The sequence below is a fragment of the Bos javanicus genome, chromosome 10 (assembly GCF_032452875.1).
Source record: "Bos javanicus breed banteng chromosome 10, ARS-OSU_banteng_1.0, whole genome shotgun sequence".
In the NCBI taxonomy this organism is placed as follows: domain Eukaryota; kingdom Metazoa; phylum Chordata; class Mammalia; order Artiodactyla; family Bovidae; genus Bos; species Bos javanicus.
Window position 1 is genome coordinate 6,496,322 of NC_083877.1, and position 21,510 is coordinate 6,517,831.

The 21,510-nt window shown below is 43.7% G+C and overlaps 1 protein-coding gene across 2 annotated transcripts in view; it reads right to left on the reverse strand.

The window, feature by feature from the left end:
• Positions 1–1,091: 1,091 nt before the first annotated feature.
• Positions 1,092–21,510, reverse strand: part of GCNT4 (glucosaminyl (N-acetyl) transferase 4) — a 30,749-nt gene continuing 10,330 nt past the window's right edge. The window contains exons 1-2 of one of the 2 annotated variants that reach the window (XM_061429987.1): positions 17,736–19,615; positions 1,092–5,446 (exon numbers count right to left, since the gene is read on the reverse strand). In XM_061429987.1, coding sequence (XP_061285971.1) covers positions 4,081–5,445 — 1,365 coding nt within the window. In that variant the 5' untranslated portion in view covers position 5,446; positions 17,736–19,615 and the 3' untranslated portion in view covers positions 1,092–4,080. Of the gene's footprint in view, positions 5,447–17,735; positions 19,616–21,510 lie in introns of those variants that run through there. The other variant, XM_061429986.1, reaches the window with a different exon arrangement.

Sequence of the window (21,510 nt, forward strand, 5' to 3'; positions counted from 1 at the left end):
ACTGACTCCTTGGGAAAGACCCTGATGCTGGAAAAGATTGAAGGCAGGAGAAGAAGCGGGTGACAGAGGATGAGATGGTTGGATGGCATCACTGACTCAATGGACATGAGTTTGAGTAAACTCTGGGAGTTGGTGATGGACAGGGAGGCCTGGTGTGCTGCAGTCCATGGGGTCTCAGAGTTGGACACGACTGAGTGACTGAACTGAACTGAACGGAATCTGGAAATCAAGCCTAATGGGTTGTCAATGCCATGCTGTATACCCACCCTACCACTGCCACTACCTAAAGCAGTCCGAATTCTTCCATGGGATTACTGTGGATTTGCAAAGTTGTCCAGCTTGGTAAGACCTAGAATTAATCTTAGGTTAAAGTAGATGTTAGTTTTTTATATTGAATTTTCCTAAAATAGCCTTATTCCTCAAGACGGATTGTGATTTATGAGTGTGACACGCATACTCCTTGTTAGTTAGGTAGGATGGTGACTGTTGCTGCTTTAGAAAGGGTGCTAGAAGAAAACTAACTGGCCAGGAGGATCTCCAGAGTAGGGGTGGAGGTGGGGGCGACAGTGATGCCAAATACCCCTCAGTTTAGTAGAGCTGCAAAAATGGTGTTACCCAGGACAGAGAGAAACTCATCCAGAAGCACCCAGCCATCGAGTCTGAGGATCCTGGTGCAGCCTCCTCATACCCGTGGGGCTCCCAGCCAGGGCAGGCATCCTGGTGCAGAGAGGAAGTATTGCTTTTCCAGGGACTGAGGAATGAAAGAGAAAGAGCTCAACCTACTCTGTTAAGAACAAACTTCCATAAAGTAATCAAGCAAGTGAGAATATTTCTCTATATAGTTAATCTGAGAGGAGAAACTAACCTGAAGGAGAATTAAGAGAAATTCTGGAACATTCTTTGAGACTTTGCCAAATTAAATTCAAATTTGTGAACCTATATTCTGCATATAATACACACACTGATTTTTAAATTTTGACTCTGAGGTGAAATTAACTGTCCTCTTCAAATACTGGGCAAGTGTCATCAACTGAAAGAGTGTGGGGAATCAGTACAACCAGAAAAAAGGAAACATCAGAGATTCCAAGGTCTTGGTTTTGGAGGCACATTTTATTTGACCGTACTAGAGATTAACATCTAGTAACAGCATAATACAAAAATGCAACCCCAATCTACTTAAAACTCATATAATGGGAACATGTCTTTCAAGAAACGTGAAAAAAAAGTTGGAGATTTCTAGACACGTTGATAAAAATGTTAACAAAAATCAAAGCTCATTCCATCATCATCATTCACTTTACAGTCTCATGAAAAGATTGTCATTTTGTTTTCTCCACAATATGTCAAAAATATATATACTTATGCATAATATTCACATTCTGGAAGGCAAGAGAAATCTTCGAATTTAATTCCCTAAATTTAAACATTACATATATTTCAATTAAAATAACCTAAACATTAAAAATAGCAGCAACACCAGTCTTTAAATTACAGTAGATTATTCACATAATGTAGACATATTTGGGTGGCTCTTTCATTATTATCTGATATAATTTACAAACTCCAAGGTAATGGTCTCATTGTCAAATAACATAGAATCTAGTGTCAATAAATACTATGCAAAGAATTATTATAAAACACAGATTGCCAAACATTCTCCAGACTAGAGAGAACCATACTAAAACATTTCAGGGGAGAATCAGGTTTGAAGGAGGTTTGAAGGCATGCAGGAATCTGTGGGATTCCCAAGGCAAGAGAGAATGATCTGGCAAGCTCCCCCAAATGACAGGCAAACTGTCAGGAACTGAATCCTGAGAAATGTGTTCATGGGGACAAGGCACTGTCACCTCTTCATGGCGCCACGTTTCACTTGAATATGGCATTAAAGTGACTAACATCTGGAAATTTTCCCACTAAACAAAGGCTAGGATCATTTCTCACCAGGAGACAAGACATTGGACCAGGAGGTCGGTATTTCTCTATCATTTACATTATTCTGATGACCAAAAGCATAGCAAATATTTCAGCAGGGCTTTGTGTTTTTAAGCCTGGGTGGTAGGAAAAGTATTTCTACCCCTACTCCTGATTTAGGCCACTGGGCCAATTTCCTAATCCTACTGGCTTAAAAAGGACCCCAGGTGTCGGGACAGGGGTTTCTTCATAACTGGACTCAGTTACAGAAGTTGCCTTGAAGATTGTGCCTTCTTTGTATATTTGGAAGGTTTTTCAGAAAAGGTGCATGGTTAAGTATCACAATGGGGTTGGGATCTCCATTTCCCTCACAGTAAGACTGCTTGCTGGTATATCAATAATTTGTCCCCATCTTCAAGCCACTTCATACACGATTGCATCTGATACCCTCACACAGAAATCTGTGAGGCAGCCAGGACACACCCACGTGTTCCCTTTATAGACGAAGAAAACTGAGGCTCCTGGAGAGGAAAGCAACAAGCTTGTCACAGTCACACACATGGACAAACTGGTAATTTGAAGGAGGCAGAAAAAAAGAGAATATAAATGAATTCATGAGAAAAAGAAAGAGAGACAGAAGTGGTGCCACTTGGCAGACCGTATCATAAACTTTAAAACAAGCAAAAGGCATCTCACATGTAGAAAACAGACATTCAAAAACACATTTAAATACTTCAGTCTTCCCAACTGTCTCATACTAGCCTGGATTACCATATATTTATGTAGTCACTGAGGCTGACATTGAAACATAAGATCACCAAGAAATCCTGACATGAGTTTCATGATTTCCCAGTAGACATAAAAATATCATAACCTGTTCTGAGGACCCTCACTCCTGTCTCATTTCACCTCCAGCACAGTAATTACAGGAAAATACATGTATATTTTGACTCATTTTGGTAGTTTTCTAAGGTGTAGTTTTCACAAAATATTATTAGTGAATTTCCTTGCTATGTCCTTCGGAAAATTAGCTTTTTCTCTCTTAGATCAAAGCTGAGAACACTGCAATAAACTTACAGCTTTGATAATTTTACGTTTGAACTCTACTTGATAGTTGTTGGAGAAGAACACGTTTTAAATGACTAATAGTTAATTTAGAAAGCTGTCTTATTTCATACAATCTTTTGAAGAAAATTCAGTGATTTTTAGCTTGACAGTTTCACAAAACAAAATTGTACCTATTGCGGTGTAAAAAAAAAAAAAAAAACCAACAACTTACATATACTGATAATCTATGAATTGAAAGACTTAGGTTCAATGTTCTGGAGAGTGACGCTGAACTGTTAAGCAGTTTTTGATTTTAATCAGTAAATATGTTTTAAAGAAACAGCTGAATTAAAATAGGAGGCCATTCCGGACACCGCTGGGAAATGTGATGGAAAAGTCATACAGATCCCTTCATTCCCTCTCAGCAGCACTGCCGCTCCCCCAGGCACCCCACCGCCTTCCTGACACTCACACGCTAGAAACGCCCGGCCGCCTTCCTGACACTCACACGCTAGAAACGCCCGGCCATCGATGTCCCGGGCCGTGCACGCAACAGACAAGGTGCCACAAGGTAAGTTACGCTTTGGCAAGTAGGAAATCGAACAATTCTTTGAGTTCTTCTGAGGTAGTACAGTCTTTCTAATATTCTAATGGTTGAGAAGAGTCTAAGGAGCTGAATTAACAGGCAAGTGGAGTGCTGGTCACTGCGCTTGAACACTGCTCTGAAATTGGCGGCTAACACGGCTATGTAATCACTCCACTACTTCTTCAGCCGCACCCTGATTGTCATGTGGAGAACCTAAGATAGTAAGATTGCTGTGTGACTGGGGTAACTGTAACTCATGACAACTGGGATTTAATTCCTGTATGTTTTTTAAAAAGTGCCCGGTATACAGCAGAAACTCAACACATATCAGGTTACTGACTGTTTAAAATCTCCCACTTAGCTCAGTGAGATTACAAGTGAAAACAAACATAAAAACACCCAACCGATTGCAGACTAATTGTCACCAAAGGCCAGGTCTCTTTCCCTTGTTCAGGGAATTGTAGACACCTTTCAAATGGTACTGGCTGTGGTATAGCATGCAATTCCATCTTAACCTTTTTTCCATTACAGTTTTATCATGAGGTGGTTACGGAAGGTTTAGCCATAAATAACTTTGCTGAAGACAGTGTGATCCACTTTCTCTGCTGTTCTTCAAGCTTTTCTGCCAAGCATTTAATCAAGACGGGGTCCACCTTAGAATCAAATTTATTAGCAAACCAATGTCCATATTTCATAAGCCACCTTAGTTCCGCTGCTCCATAGATACACACACTTCGGAGGTGAGAGCCAGTACAACTGGGATAGAAAAGGCCTTCTAGATAATTCCACTTGACCAGGCGGGTCTTACTCTGCAGGTCAGACACATCCTGGGCTGTCTTAGAAATCTCCCCAGGGATTCCTGGTACCCGAATTAAGGTAGCCCAGAAGTGCTCATCAGGTGAGTATGTATCTTTAGACCAGGCAAAAAAGTCTTTAACAAAGGAGTTGTTGAAAATATATTTAACAAATGCTCGACTTAACACAAAATAAGCACTGCCAACAAATATCTCGATGTTATGAGGGGGGGCCTCCTTGGAAATGTTCGTCCTCATCGGTAGTTTCACATATTCATAAGGTGCCTGTTTGAGCTCATGGTGATAAGTGAATCTTTCCGTCTTAGTGCTAGGGGGTTTCACTGTCTCTAACATATTTGATCCATTGAGTTTCTTCAACTCTGACACTAATTCGAAGTTTGACTTCAAAGGAAAATCCTGCCCACACAGGTTGATAACATATTTCCACTGAACTGAAGACTTGAGGAGGTCTGACAGGCAATTTAAATCAGCCTGGAGTCTGGAAATGTGTGCGTACTGCACAGTCTCTAATTTGGAAGCAATGAAAATATTGGAGAAGCACTTAGCTAAGTTGTTCATGGCAACTTTGAAGGTATCCGATGATTTTTGGTCATAATGGATGCAATAAATATTGTGCTGGTTGTATATGGCAAGGATTAGCCTTTCAACCATAATTGCATCTTTGTGAACAACCAAAGAATAGGCTATTGGGAAGCTCTTCTCCTCCTCTGAAACAAGCTTTTCATCGTAGCTTCGGAGGGCCTGATAAATCTCACAATCACTGGTGATTGCCACAACATCATCATCATCCAAGTCGATGATGGTTCTTCTTCTTATTTCCAGACTCTTGCCAATTTCCAAAGGCTCCTGTTCATAGACACCCGAACAGTTAATCTCATATCCGATTTCATTCTTGATATGGGTGTATCTGTTCCTTACAAAAGGCGAGGTACTTAGAGAGTACTCAACCAAGTAAATGCCCCGTTCAGGGAAGAGGAATCGTTTAACATTTAGGAGCTTCAACAATGAGAGCAGCCATAGGGTTAGAAACAGGATGAAAACTTTCTGTTGTAGGTGATACTTAAAACAACATTTGAATGTCTTCATTCTGTAAGAGAACAAACAAACAATTCAGTTGAAATAGGAAGAGAAAATTAGTTCAGTTCAACCAACATCCCCTAGGTGCCTACCACACACTAGGCAAAATGCGGGCCCAGAGATGATTTAAATAAGTGTTCTTGCCCTTTAAAGAATCCAGAAATAAGGCAGTGGAAATATGTACAACAGTTGTATTTTGTTGTATTCTCTGTTAGATATCTAATTTTGAGAGATATTGGTTACCAAATATTAGAATGAAAAATAATGTTAACTCCTTAAATATAGGTACTGCTGCTGCTGCTGCTGCTGCTAAGTCACTTCAGTCGTGTCTGACTCTGTGTGACCCCGTGGATGGCAGCCCACCAGGCTCCTCTGTCCCTGGGATTCTCCAGGCAAGAATAGTGGAGTGGGTTACCATTTCCTTCTCCAAATATAGATACTAAGTATCTTAATTGTCTGATTTTCTGCTTAGTATATTTGTAGAAGGATTGCTGTGGTTTGGACAGAGGTCTAGACTGGATTTTTTAGTAGTCATATACAGATGTGAGAGTTTGACCATAAAGAAATCTGAGCACCAAAGAATTGATGCTGTTGAGCTGTGGTGCTAGAGAAGACTCTTGAGAATCCCTTGGACAGCAAGGAGATCCAACCAGTCCATCCTAATGGAAATCAGTCCTGAATGTTCGTTGGAAGGACTGATGCTGAAGCTGGAGCTCCAAAACTTTGGCCACCTGATGCAAAGAGCTGACTCATTGGAAAAGACCCTGATGCTGGGCAAGATTGAAGGCAGGAGAAGGGGACAACAGAGGATGAGATGGTTGGATGGCATCACTGACTCAATGCAGGTAAGTTTGAGCAAACTCTGAGAGAGAGTGAAGAACAAGGAAGTCCGGAGTGCTGCACGCAGTTCACAAGGTCACAAAGAGTTGGACACAACTGAGCGACTGAATAACAACAACAAAGAGGTCATGAAAATGTAAATGACCCATCTGAGGCTAAAAGGAATACCCATCTTGATTTTTACCTTCAGATTCTGATTAGATCTTGATCTGAAGTCAAATGGGGAAAGCCCAGTGAACTCCACTGCTATTAACTGAATGTCTGCATCCTCCCCAAAATTTTAAGTTGAAACCTAATCACCAATTTAAGTTGATTATATCAGGAGGTAGGAGTTTGGGGGAAGTTTTTAGGTCTTGAGGGTGAAGTCCAAATACATAGGATAGGTGCTCTTATAAAAGAGATCCCAGGCAGTTAGCTCCCTTGCCCCTTCCATCATGTGAGGAAAACCCGTGGGAAGACTGTTATCTGTGAGCTAAGAAGCAAGCTCTCATCAGGCATGGAATCTGCTGGAGTCTTGATCCTGGACATCCCAGCCACTAGAACTGTGAGAAATACATTTCTGTTGTTTATAAGCCACCCAGTCTGTGATATTTTATTATAGCTGCCTGTGTAGACTAAGACACTCACCTTCAGAAATAAGAGCAGTGGGCAGACCTTAAAGGAGGCTATAGTAAATATTAGACATTGTAAAATTTTATTCAGATTACACAAATGTAGTAAACTTGCACATTTCCTTTATTTTGTTAGCTCCCGTTTCCTCACAGGGATTAGCAGTTTAGCCCTTAAAATGAAAAGAATCTGACTCATTGAGAGTATATTGTAGGGCGCCAGTTTGGCTGAATCTGTCCATTTTATGTACTCATCCAGAAGAGTTCATGTGTGTGTGAAGGTTCCCTGCAGGTCAGGCTAAAACCTGAAAACCACTAAAACATCCTACAGGGCAGTGGTGAATTACACCCAACCTGAGACGAATGTGTGTGTGCCTCTGTGGGACAGTCCACACCAGACTGTGAAACAGAAATAGGACTAGGCAGAAAACAGTGTAGAATGAGCTCACATGTGTGTCCAAAATAGACTGTATACACCCAGCAGCCTACACACAAAGAGCACACGTCAGTAAGCTTTTTCTTTCTCTGTCACAGCTGTTCAACTCTGCCACTATAGTGGGAAAGCAGCCACAGATAGTGTGCAAATGATTGGACGTGACTGATTTACTTTTGTAGATTTCTTTTATATAGATTAATTGAAAAAGCTCCTGTAGGAATGACATTCTCTGATCCACCTTCACTTGAATCACTCCCTTTAAAGAATGACACCTTATTTATCAACAGTGAAGTGCCCTGCACAGTCTGTGTTCTCCTGCCACACCTCAGACCCTCCTCTGGTTTCCCCAGGGTCTTATTCTCAGCTTACTGCTCTTCTCACGAACACTGTCCCTTGCTTCCAGGATTTCACCTTCCATGTATACACTGCCAGCGTCTTTATCTTCAGCCTCCACCTCTTGACCAAGCTTCTGACATGAACATCCAATTGCTTGATAGACATCTCCACTGAGACAGCCCTTGGGCACCCCACTGAGACAGCCCATGGGCACTCCACTTCAATGAGTCGGTAAGTGAGCATGACACCTCTCCTGTGTTTTCTGTCTCAATTTATCCACTCAATGACTCAAGCTTGAAACACAAGAGCCACTTGACTCTTCCATTTCCTTTACACCCATATGGTCATCTCACAAATACCCCTCAAATTCATCTTTTCTTCTCCTTCCCAGTTACCAGGCCCAGACAACATCCTTGCTGACCATCATCCTCACACTTATTAAAAGCAAAGGCTTCAGCACCTGGGAGGATAACCTGCTGACTCTCCCCAGAGCTGGGAAGAGGCTGAAAGCCCCTTTCAGGATTTGATAAAAGCTCTTTCTGATCCAAGGGCTTGTACCTCCACCCCTTGTTCCTTCTAACTTGGGAAAGGGAGTGCTTTCAAAGGCATTTTTGGCCATAGTGAGCAGGTGAAGGGGCTTCACATGGACTTAGGACAGGACAGAACTGGAAGGCTGGTTACTTCCCTGATGTTAAAGGCTACCCTGGAGACAGGTAAGTTCTCCTTCTTAAAAATGCCTGGCATGTGGGGAGTCAGAAAGCAAGCTTCTGGGCCGCCCCGATTCCCTCCCTGTCTTCCTTTAGAATTAACTCTCCTCCCTGGTTGGCGAAGCTCAGACCCAGGGCCCAGAACACTCCCATAGGACTTCTCTTAATGGGCTGCCACCTCTCCTGCCCCAGGCACCCTGCAACCCTCCCCTGGGCAGCCACGGCCTCCTGGCTCAGCTCAGACTGTCCTAGGAACCAGCACAGCCATGCCCCCTCGACAAGCACCCCATCTGCTCTTTCCCTCTGAATGGCTCCTGGGCAGAGAGCAGGCAGGTGTGTCTCTCCTTGAAGAGGTCTTTTAATTACATTACAAATAATCCCCCGCTCCTGGGAGAAGGGGTTATTTCCTTCCTACCCAGCCAGGCAGGCGAGGAAGCTGATGTGCTGGGGAGTTATCACCACACGGGTGCAAGCGCCTCGTGATGACGCAGAAGGAAATGACAACAAAGGTTGACCGCTGCATCAAATGAGTTCTATCTGGATAATTCAATAAAACCCCAACAGGGACGAGGAATAAAGCGTTCTTCCCAAACCATCTTCTTTCCCCTTGCCCTCCCAGGCATCTTTCACAGTCTTAAAGGAAACAGCAGGCACACCAAAGCACACCCCAGCTAAGTGGTTATAATTGCCTTCAGGGTTAAATGGCCACAGCCATTAGCAGCTCTTCAATGACCTCTCCTTCCTTCATCAGCAATTTAAAACCCAGGGCTGTCACTGCAAGACCTGCCTCCTCATGGGGGCAGGAAGGGGGACGGGAAATAACCAGGGAAGGAAAATGGTGAATGCGGTCTAGCTTGGGCACCGAGAATAGGGGGCCCACCGTCCATATTGCAGGCGAGCTGGCCTCTGCCCCACCCCCACCTCCCTCCCCTGCCTGCTCCCTCCCTGCACACCCGCACACCTTCCCAGGAGCGCACAGGGAGGGGGTGGGGGGGAGAGAAAGCAGATGGGAGGGCTCAGGCACCCAGACCCAGGCTGGAGTCCCCGGAGTGGCAGTGGCTTTAAGACTGAACAAGCGACCCTCTTGAGACACTCTTGAGTCTCAAACTGGGGACTGGAAAGGCTCCCCACTCCCCACTGGGCTGTGAAGGTTCAGGAGCCTGGGTGAAAGGAGTCCCCACAGAGGCCCTTGGAACACGTCCCAGGTCTTTTCTCTCCCAGCGCCCAGCTTGCCTGGGAAGATTGAATCTTGGTTTTTTCCCCAGTGTATTACACAGGATGTACTGATTTTTTTTTTTTTTTTAAGAAAAGAATCCACTAGGTAATTATAGGCAGACAACGTGAAGGAAATGACCTGCACTTTTCTGACCACATGAGGAGGTGGAAAGGCAGAAGGAAGAATAGAGCGGCTGAGAGTTACGTTCCTGCTCCAGGCTGAGTGGGAGAAGAGGCGGTCACACGTGGTCCTGGCCGTACAGCCAGGCTTCAGCTCGTGGGAGGCCCCGTGAGCTCCTGGGCGAGCCCCTTACCCGCCACCTCTCTGCCCCATCAGTAAAAGGATGTAAATAACAGTAACTACCTAAAGGGATTTGAAGGCCAAATGAGGTAACGCACGGAGCTTGGGCACAGTCCAGATCCTGGCTCCCTGGTTAATGCTGGTGTGGCTTCCCCCTCAGCCTCATCATCTGCTCCTCAGCCCCCCAGCCTCCTTCCTCCTCCCGTTACCACCACTACTCACTGACTTCTTTAAAGATCGTGCCCAGACCTATGGCTTACTGGACTACTTTTCAACCTGTCTCCCATTTTACCCCAAACGGTTGACATAAATTCAATATTTTAGAATCAATGCCTGAATGCTTTCATGTAATGCTCTTTATTAATTTAACAATACCATGATTATTAATGTAGAACCACTCAGGAAAGAGTTGTTACATGGTTCTAAGTACTCCACATGTAGCAGGAGTTTCCTCCACAGATCAACCAGGTAGATGCTACCTCTATCCCTCTAACACGACAGGAAATGGAGGCACATGGAGATTAAGAAACTGCCCAAGATTATAAACAGCTAGTACTGAAGAAGTGATGCTTTTGAACTGTGGTACTTGAGAGTCCCTTGGACTGCAAGGAGATCCAACCAGTCCATCCTAAAGGAGATCAGTCCTGAATATTCACTGGAATATTCATTCATTCAGCTGAAGCTGAAGCTCCAATACTTTGGCCACCTGAGGTGAAAAGCCAACTCATTGGAAAAGACCCTGATGCTGGAAAAGAGTGAAGGCAGGAGGAGAAAGGGGTGGCAGAGGATGAGATGGCTGGATGGCATCACTGACTCAATGGACATGAGTTTGGGTAAACTCAGGGAGTTGGTGATGGACATGGAGGCCTGGCGTGCTGCAGTCCATGGGGTCGCAAAGAGTCAGACACAACTTAGTGACTGAACAACGACATAAAGAGCTAGAAAGTGCTTCAGCTGGAACTTGAACCCAAGACAGTTTTGCTGCAGGGACAAATCCTGTAGGCAATGCTGTTTTTTGGAATATCAATAAAAAATATTTTCACAAGAGTTTTAGTCCTCAGTTAAAATTTCTCATTACTATGTCTTATCTAACTGTCTTAAAGTTGGAACAGAAGTGAGCATCGAACCACGTTTGAGGTCCGGAGACCTTCCACCCGGTAGTTTAAGTGCTTGTTTAAATGGAGAATTAGCCTGGAGGAATGCTGGCTGATGAACAAGTTCTGTTCCTGCAGCCAGGGGCTGGAGTCAATCTACATGCTGATGAAGAGATTAGTCCACGGTTCAGTCAATGGAATCTAAGAAAGGAGAAGAAAGTGAGCTCACCCTTAGAAATTCTGCCATCAGTTACTCTTGTGTTCTGTCACTGACTATTCACTGATTCACTTGTTCTTGTAGTGACCAGTGTTAAAAACTGGGTTCTCTGAGAATCCCTAATTATTTTAGAAAATTTTCTGGGTGCAATTTCTCTCTACCTAGTGAATATACCCTGTGTGTGTGCTCAGTCAGTCATGTCTGACTCTTTGTGACCCCATGGACTGTAGCGCACAAGGCTCCTCTGACCATGGAATTCTCCAGGCAAGCATACCAGAGCGAGTTGCCCAGGGCATCTTCCTGACCCAAGGATCACACTTTTATCTCCTGCACTGGCAGGTGGATTCTTTACCACTAGTGCCACTTGGGACAGCCTCCTATAAATTTTTAAAGTTTGAATCATTATACATCAGTGTAAAAAATAAGATTTGAAGAGTTTATTGATATAGAAATGTCAGAATTTTGTTTCTTTCTTACAGAGAGGAATTACTTAAAAACACTAATATAAAGATGAGCTCACTAAAAAAGAAATCCTGTCCTTCTACTGTAGAGCCTTGATTTCAACAAAGCCACTCATTCTCCCCTTGATGACATGCTCATCATCAAACCCAAGGAAAATTATGGAGTAAGACCATGAGTGGAGGGATGGCACAGCCTAGATGCATTTCTTCAGTGCCCCCAGAGCACCTGAAGTCAGCAAAGGAGCAGGAAGGCCAGTTTTTTGCTCCGATGACCTTACATCTTCATTGTTCTAGAGGGACAATCGCAGTCAGTTCAGTTCAGTCGCTCAGTCATGTCTGACTCTTTGTGACCCCATAGACTGCAGCACGGCAGGCTTACCTGTCTGTCACCAACTACCGGAGCTCTCTCAAACTCATGCCCATCCAGTCAGTGATCCCATTCAACCATCTCATCCTCTATTGTCCCCTTCTCCTCCTGCCTTCAATCTTTCCCTGCATCAGGGTCTTTTCCAATGAGTCAGTTCTTTGAATCAGGTGGCCAAAGTACTGGAGTTTCAGCTTCAGTCCTTCCAGTGAATATTCAGGACTGATTTCCTTTAGGATTGACTGGTTTGATCTCCTTGCAGTCAAAAGGACGATTGCAAAAGGCAAGTAATTACCAGGCTGTGAGCAGGTAAAGAGAAGCAAAAAGCAAAGGAGAAAAGGAAAGATATGAGCATCTGAATGCAGAGTTCCAAAGAATAGCAAGGAGAGATAAGAAAGCCTTCCTCAACGATCAATGCAAAGAAATAGAGGAAAACAACAGAATGGGAAAGACTAGAGATCTCTTCAAGAAAATTAGAGATACCGAGGGAACATTTCATGCAAAGATGGGCTCAATAAAGGACAGAAATGGTACGGAAGCAGAAGCAGAAGATACTAAGAAGGGGTGGCAAGAATACACAGAAGAACTGTACAAAAAAGATCTTCACGACCCAGATAATCACGATGGTGTGATCACTCATCTAGAGCCAGACATCCTGGAATGTGAAGTCAAGTGGGCCTTAGAAAGCATCACTACGAACAAAGCTAGTGGAGGTGATGGAATTCCAGTTGAGCTATTCCAAATCCTGAAAGATGATGCTGTCAAAGTGCTGCACTCAATATGCCAGCAAATTTGGAAAACTCAGCAGTGGCCACAGGACTGGAAAAGGTCAGTTTTCATTCCAATCCCAAAGAAAGGCAATGCTGAAGAATGCTCAAACTACTGCACAATGGCACTCATCTCACATGCTAGTAAAGTAATGCTCAAAATTCTACAAGCAATGCATGAACCGTGAACTTCCTGATGTTCAAGCTGGTTTTAGAAAAGGCAGAGGAACCAGAGATCAAATTGCCAACATCCGCTGAATCATCGAAAAAAGCAAGAGAGTTTCAGAAAAAAACATCTATTTCTGCTTTATTGACTATGCCAAAGCCTTTGACTGTGTGGATCACAATAAACTGTGGAAAATTCTGAAAGAGATGGGCATACCAGACCACCTGACCTGCCTCTTGAGAAATCTGTATGCAGGTCAGGAAGCAACAGTTAGAACTGGACATGGAACAACAGACTGGTTCCAAATAGGAAAACGAGTACGTTAAGGCTGTATGTCACCCTCCTTATTTAACTTATATGCAGAGTACATCATGAGAAACGCTGGACTGGAAGAAACACAAACTGGAATCAAGATTGCCGGGAGAAATATCAATAACCTCAGATATGCAGATGACACCACCCTTATGGCAGAAAGTGAAGAGGAACTAAAGAGCCTCTTGATGAAGGTGAAAGAGGAGAGTGAAGAACTTGGCTTAAAACTCAACATTCAGAAAACTAAGATCATGGCATCTGGTCCCATCACTTCATGGAAAATAGATGGGGAAACAGTGTCAGTCTTTATTTTTGGGGGGCTCCAAAATCACTGTAGATGGTGATTTCAGCCATGAAATTAAAAGACATTTACTCCTTGGAAGGAAAGTCGTGACCAACCTAGATAGGATATTCAAAAGCAGAGACATTACTTTGCCAACAAAGGTCTGTTTAGCCAGGCTATGGTTTTTCCAGTGGCCATGTATGGATGTGAGAGTTGGACTGTGAAGAAAGCTGAGCACTGAAGAATTGATGCTTTTGAACTGTGGTGTTGGAGAAGACTCTTGAGAGTCCCTTGGACTGCAAGGAGATCCAACCAGTCCATTCTAAAGATCAGTCCTGGGTGTTCTTTGGAAGGACTGATGCTAAAGCTGAAACTCCAGTACTTTGGCCACCTGATGCAAAGAGTTGACTCATTGGAAAAGACCCTGATGCTGGGAGGGACTGGGGGCAGGAGGAGAAGGGGACGACAGAGGATGAGATGGCTGGATGGCATCACTGACTCGATGGACGTGAGTCTGAGTGAACTCCGGGAGTTGGTGATGGACAGGGAGGCCTGGCGTGCTGCAGTTCATGGGGTCACAAAGAGTCGGACACGACTGAGCGACTGAACTGAACTGAGCAGGTAAACAGTAAGCACAGTGTGGCTTCCCTGGGGGCTCAGTGGTAAAGAATTCACCTGCCAAGCCAGGACACTGGGTTTGATCCATGATCTGGGAGGATCCCACATGCCGAGGAGCAACTGAGGCCGTGCACTACAACTACCGAGCCTGTGCTCTGGGTCCGGGAGCCACACCTACTGAGCCGGCACTCTAGGGCCTGGGAGCCACAACTACTGAACCTGCGCTCTAGGGCCCAGGAGCCACAACTGCTGAGCCTGCGCTCTAGGGCCCCGGAGCCACGACTGCTAAGCCCACGTACTGCAACTACTGAAGCCCATGTGCCCTAGAGCCCGTGCTCCACAAGAGAAGCCATCACAGGGTGAAGCCCGAGTACTCCAACTGGAGAGCAGCCCCTGCTTGCTGAAACTAGAGAAAAGCCGGCACAGCAAGGAAGACCCAGCACAGGCGAAAAATGAAAAGAAATGTGTGACTGTGTCAGTAAGACAGCACAGTATAAATCGAGGACAAACGGGCCTCAAATAATAAGAGGTTGTAGTCTCCAAAAGGAGGGAAAAAAAGGTTTTCCAGTCACTGTAAAAGTAAACTTTCTTTTTTCCCTTTTTAAATCAGAAAGTCAGAATAGTCCAAGGAAGAAAACGAAGCTGACCAGTAATCCACCACCTGGCCATAGTACTCTGTGGACAGTGTACCCATCCAGACTGCTTTCAGTAAACATGCCTGTTTTGGCTTGTTCTTTTTGTTGTTGCTGTAAAAACACACTTTTTTTTTTTTAATTAATTCTTAATGGAGGATAGTTGATTTTCAGTGTTGTGTTAGCTTCTGCTGTGCAGCAAAGTGAATCCATTATATATGTAGATTTATCCACTCTTTTTTAGATTCTACATATAGGTCATTGCAGAGTACCGAGTGGACTTCCCTGGGCTATACCGTAGGTTGTTATTAGTTATCTCTTTTCTATATAGTAGTGTATATATGTTGATCCCAATTTATCCCCTTGCCCCCACCCTTGGCTTACTTTCAAATAAGAAATCTCACTCTATAAGCACGGTTGTAGCTATTTCTTTTATTTTGAAACATAGTGTGAATGAGTCCTATTCTAAACTGGGTTTGTGAACTGTTAGAAAATAAAGGATTTCTAACTGAGGTCAGCATACTTTTCTACAGGAAGAAACATTGAAACAATAGAATTGACTTTTTGGGGCTTTTCCCACAGAAGCTGATTTAATTATCCCATAATTCCTGAAGAAGCTTAGAAGCAAAAGCTAAAGCTGCCAGGGACTTCAGTGGCGATCTGAGTCCAAACTCCTTCTCTAAGTGAGGAAGCAGAGGCCTAGTTATCAATAGATGCTGTCTCACTCCTCACCTTCCCCCACTACATGCGCCTTTGTATTTCCAGCTGCTTCTCTTCAAGGGACTGGGCAGAGGGGGCCGTCTGCTGCCCCGCCCCCCAGGTCCCTCAGAAGGCACTCGGTCCATCTGGCTCCACTGCCCCCTTAGCTGAGGCTGTTCTGCCAGCGTGGGTGCACACAGGCCCATCTGTCTAATGGTCCATGCTGAGCCAGTACCATTTACAGTATCTTAGGAATTCCAGCCAGTAAACCTGTGGGGGAGGTACTGTCGTCTCCATGTTTCAGATTAGGGAACTGAGTTTCAGAGGATAAAGAGCTAGGATGAGGAAGAGCCAAGATTTTCAACTGTGGCTGATTTCAGAGCCTACACTAGTAACTGTAAAGCAAGCCTGCCATTCAGTCTCCTGGCAGTAGAAGAACCCTGTTGGTTCTACAACTAAAAGGTCAGGGAGTCCACCCATCCCTTTCCACACTACAGGAGCCACCCTGATCCAGACCAGCACCATCTTTTGCTTGTATATGAAGTAACCTCCTTACTCGCCCGCCTTGTTTCCCTCTAACCCACTCTCTGTACTGTATAGACAAAGGTATCTTTTGAAACCATCAGTCAGATCACACCCCCGGCCTGGCCCCACTCCCCACACCTACACCACCTTCATTTGGGTTTCACTGCATACAAAACTAAAATCCTAAGTCCTTGCCATGGCCAGAAGGCCTAGCTAGTTCCTGCCCCTGCCTTCCTCTTTAACTAACTTCATTTTATTCAGTCTTTTTTTTTTTTTTTTTTAATCACTCATTAAGCTCTAAGCAATTCCAGCCTTTCTACAAGTTCCTAGAACACCACCTCGGGACCTCTGCACTTTCCTGCCTCAGGACCTCTGCACTTGCTATTCTCCCATTGGGATCATTTTTCCTGAATCCTGGCCTGACGGGCCCTTCCATATCCCTCAAGTTGTAAGAGAAATATTCTTCCCTCTGGTCCTCTCTAACCACCCTTCTCGAATCTCTTTCCTGAATGTCATACTCCTATTTGCTTCTCAACACTCATCCCGCATAGGAGGCAGACTCTTTGCCCTCTGAGCCACCAGGGAATCCCACCTTCATCACAGCAGCAGTTAACTTATTTACGTCTGTCTCTGGGACAAGCCTTATTTATACTCTACCGCCTGCCCCAAGTACACACCTACCTGGCCCAGAGTGCTGCTCAGCAGGACAAAGTCAGAAGACTCACGTTCCATCTGGGCTCTGCCACAAAAATGCCTCGAGTGACCCTGGTTAAGTCATTTAATCTTATCTGCACACACATGCGTGCTCAGTTGTGTCTGACTCTTTGCGATCCCATGGATTGTAGCCCACCAGGCTCTTCTGTCCATGGAATTTTCCAGGCAAGAATACTGGAGTGGGTTGCCATTTCCTTCTCTGAGGACTCTTCCCGACCCAGGGATAGAACCTGCATCTCTTGCGTCTCCTGCATTGGCAGGCAGTGCCACCTGGGAAAGCCCCCATCTAATCTTGGATAAGTTTTTTATTTCCCAAGTGTTGAGCAAGATAATGGTTTTGCTCCCCAACAGTGCTGTTATGAATGTCTTATACCACCATGCATATGAAATAACTATGCAAAGAGAACTGTGATATGCAGAAGTCAGGTACTAGGACCTTTACAGGATGGATGATTTCTTGGGAAACCAACATATTGACTCTTTCCCAGTTTTATAAAATAGTACATTCATTATATTTCTAAAATAGTACATTCATTATTCTCTTCATTCTGACATTCAATTATTATTTTTCACTTCCTGAAAGCATTCTTTTTTTGTTAATGCCTGACGCATAGTGTTCTTGAAGACATACACCTATCTTGGATTTTGAAAGGCAGAAAAATTTACTCTAGTTAAATTTAAAATTTTAAAATTTAGAATTTTTTCCCCACATCTGCTCTATATCTTTTGAAAGATCAAGAGCCAAAGAATTCCTTTAAAAGACACCCAAGGAGAGCCAACAGAACTACTTCTGTGTGGTTACAACCAGCCAAACTGTTTATGTAACTCCATGCATTGCAGTAGCTATAAACTTTCCCCGAGTTCATTATCTTTAGGGCGATTCTCTAGATAGTACAAAATTGAAGTGACTCCCTCTAGGATCCCTGGCAAGCAAAGCCAGCTCCAGGAACCACTAACAAAGCAGTCCTGAGAAAGCTGCAGCAATTTGAGTACCCAAAACACACCCTTGAACAGGGCCTCCCCTGGCTCAGTTGCTCAGATTGTCCGTTCAGTTAAAACTGTCCCACTGGGGCAACGAGATGCCCTTCATCCAAAGGGGAGCTGGTTATGGTCCCTGGGGAACATGTCACAACTGATAGTTTCCTCTACAGGCAGCAGGCTTCTGTTAACAAGTACAAGGACTATGGTCACAACTTTTCTTAAACAAAGGTTTACTTAACCCACAAGATGTGAGAACAGAGGTCTGAATAAAAATGCTGTATGGGAATCTCAGTCTATCAAACACCTCTTTACATTATAATTCTTCCAAATAGCAACTTGGCTGGCTCCTCTCAAGCTTGGGAGAGATTTATAGGGTCATTTAAGGTCACATGGAAACAAGCAACCCGAATCAGGATGTATTTACCTCACGTCCGACCCTCAAGGTCATCAGAAATCTGGGCTTGCAGCAATGGAGCAAAAAAGTGCCGAACTCAGCCAGCTTTTTATAGTCACACCAATTAGGAGACAGCCAAGGATTCTGGGCTTTGTTTCATCTGGTCCACAGGGCAAACCTCAAAACCTGATCGTGTATCCTGCTGGGCAAAGCTATATGACTTAAGAAGTCTTTGCTGAAGTCCATGGGGTTGCTAGGAGCTGGACATGACTGAGCGACTTCACTTTCACTTTTCACTTTCACGCATTGGAGAAGGAAATGGCAACCCACTCCAGTGTTCTTGCCTGGAGAATCCCAGGGACGAGGGAGCCTGGTGGGCTGCCGGCTATGGGGTCGCATGGAGTCAGACACGACTGAAGCGACTTAGCAGCAGCAGTAGGAAGTTGAAAGGACCAGAAATGATCTTACTGGGTGAAGCTTTTTATTTTGTAGCCATTTGTGCCCCTCATTATGTTGCAAAACAAGATTGGGGCTGGGGACCAGGTTGAGGGTTGGTTCAAAAATACCTATGCTCTCATATTTTAGCTCTGATGGCAATAGCTTAAATCAAATATTTCCTTCTTTGCAGATATAAAGGTTACAAACAAGATGTTTATTGATGTACTTAATCTTTATCTCCCAAGTTTATAAACAGCAAAGTTACATTCCTTTCTCTAGTTCTTCTCATCTCTGCCTTCCATACTTAGCTGGCCCAATACAAACCAATACATAGTTTATGCTTTATGTTCTAACTGTAAAATGTGGCTTTATTTTGGCTTCTTTTTCTATAAAGAGGAAAATCTTAATTGGAAAACATTTAACTCCTTTAAACAAACAAATGAACAAACAAATGCATGTTTAGTGTGCTAGAAAGAAGAAAGAACTTTCTCTGTGCAGCGTGTACCTGGGGTCCATCCCACTCCAGCAATTTCTGGAAGCACTTATTTGGTACTATATGGCTAACTCTCTATTTCACACTGGCCAAAATTAATTCCTCAGGGGGGTTATGCAGCAACTGAAGAGGTACAATAACTCTGATTTCCACATGTGCATTTAAAGTAGAATCTCCAATGCTCATAACTACATCACAGAGACAGCACAGGGACCCGCAGATGTGAATCAAGGTTATGGACAGCAGAAATGGCTTAAGGCCAGGCCACACTCTTCTTGAATGGATTAGACACACACAGTTTTAAATCATCAGAAAGGCTCCTTTGTTTGTCTTCTGTGTTCCGCCAATGTAGTGGGGAGCCGAGCCGGAGATTTCAATATGCTTCTGCACTTTCACTAAAAAATTCTAGGCTGGCAACACTGTCAGGCTGTCACGACTGAGTCAAGATCTGTATTGTCCTGAGAACTTGTGTGCACAGAGACACAATAAAGTTAAGATCCAGGAACTTAAAGGGATGGAACAAATAAAATTGGCAGGGCTCAGGAAAATTCTGCCAAAACAGTAATTTCAAAAGCAGAGGTTTTTGTGTAAAAAGTCAAATCTAGAAATGACTTCAGAAAATTCTCCAGCTGGCATCTCCTAAAGGAGGCATTGTAGCAATGGTTTTTATTACTATGTTTATTTTTACTGAGGTATAGTTGATTTATAATGTTAAATTTCAGATGTACAAAACAGTGATTCACAATTTCAAAGGTTATAGTCTATTTATACTTATTATAAAATATTGGCTATATTCCCTGTGTTGTACAATATACCCACGTAGCTTATTTATTTTATACATAGTAGCTTGTACCTCTTAATCCTCTACCCATATCTGGCCCCCGCCCCTTCCCTCTCTCTATTGGTAACCCATTTATATCTGTGAATGTTTCTTTTTGGTTATATTCTTTAGTAATGGTTTTAATTAAGATAACAGGTCTCAACATGGAGGTTTTATTTTTGGCTAATAAAAATTTTGAAGATTATTTAGTTAAAAACTAAGTATCTCAGCAAACTTATATGCCAACTCAATAGAATGCAAAAGTAGTAATCAGACTCTTCAGGTCTCCAAGTGAATTATAATGTTACAATCACTGAAACAGTGTGGCCAGAATAGACAGAGTTCAGTGGGGTGAAATTCAGAAGCAGATCTGGTAGGGAAGGATTGTATTAATAGGTATGGCTCTGGTAAAGATGGCAATTGCCTCCCAACATCCACCCTCCCTTTACTACGAGAATCTCTATATTGTTGACAGCAGAACCATACCCCTCTAAAAGACTTTTCCCCCTGCCTCCCTTGTAGAGGAGCAGTCAATGAAATACAGTGTGGGGTATCTGGGAAAGCTCTTCAGATGAACCTGATTCACTGGTATGCCATCTGCGGCTTTCTTTCCCCGTTCATCCACTTTTCTGCTTGGAATTCTGACATGATGGCTCGTATGGTAGCAACCACCTTGGGACCATGAACAGGCCAAGAGAATACTAGCAACCTCAGCCCCCAAATCCTCAAACCATGCAACCAGCAGTGACCACCCACTCTACAGTTTTATTATGCTAGTAAAATAAGCCTTTATACGTGTAAGCAAATTTGCAAAGGTGCAACTTTGAAAGAACATATGAAAATGGTAATGCTTCACACACACGAATAAAGCTTAAACTGAAACCAGGTTAAAGTGTCCACTTGAACAACAGTATAATCCTATATACAGGCAAGCACAAATGTGTCTCACATGAGGCTGAAATTCTCATCTGTTTGGATTTAGAGGCAAATGGTGGTTTTAGATAAACCTCTGAAGAAAAGCAAACTCTCAGAGTTACCAATTTAACTCTGATACTGGCATGAACTGAGCAGTCTGCTCACCAGGCCTCAGGTAAGCTCTCTTCAGCTTACAGCATACCCCCTCTTGGATCTCTGAAGGTCACCTTGCAGGTTGGCTGCCTTCGTGAGAGCATGTTTTGCAACAAGCTTGTTGTATGTCAAGAAACAGAGTATCAGCACCATGGAGGGTGAAGTGTGTCCAGCTGTTCTTCCCTCCTCCTCTGGCATGCTCCCCTTCCTCTCCTCCCTGCCATACCCTCAGCTGCCTCCATCTCACCCTCCTGCTTTATCTGTGCATAGCATTAAGGTTTGGAATTTAAAGCCAAGGTTTCTGAATTGAAGTCCTAAACTGCACTGACAAGAGGTCACTAATCTTGTTAGAACTCTGCCTCCTCATCTGTGAAAGAGGGTCAGGGGTGCTCACTCCCATGAATACAGTGACGACTAACTCAGCTCATGCACTGGGTATATTTTGGCAGGAAAAGCCAATGGATGCCATTTGAGAAAACCATTAAAAAAAATCAGTAGTGTTAAAAAGTCTTGTTCCTTAGCCTATCCTAGAAAAGCTGTCCCATAAATGTGGCGAGGTCATGGGTGGGTGAGTGTCTGGATAGA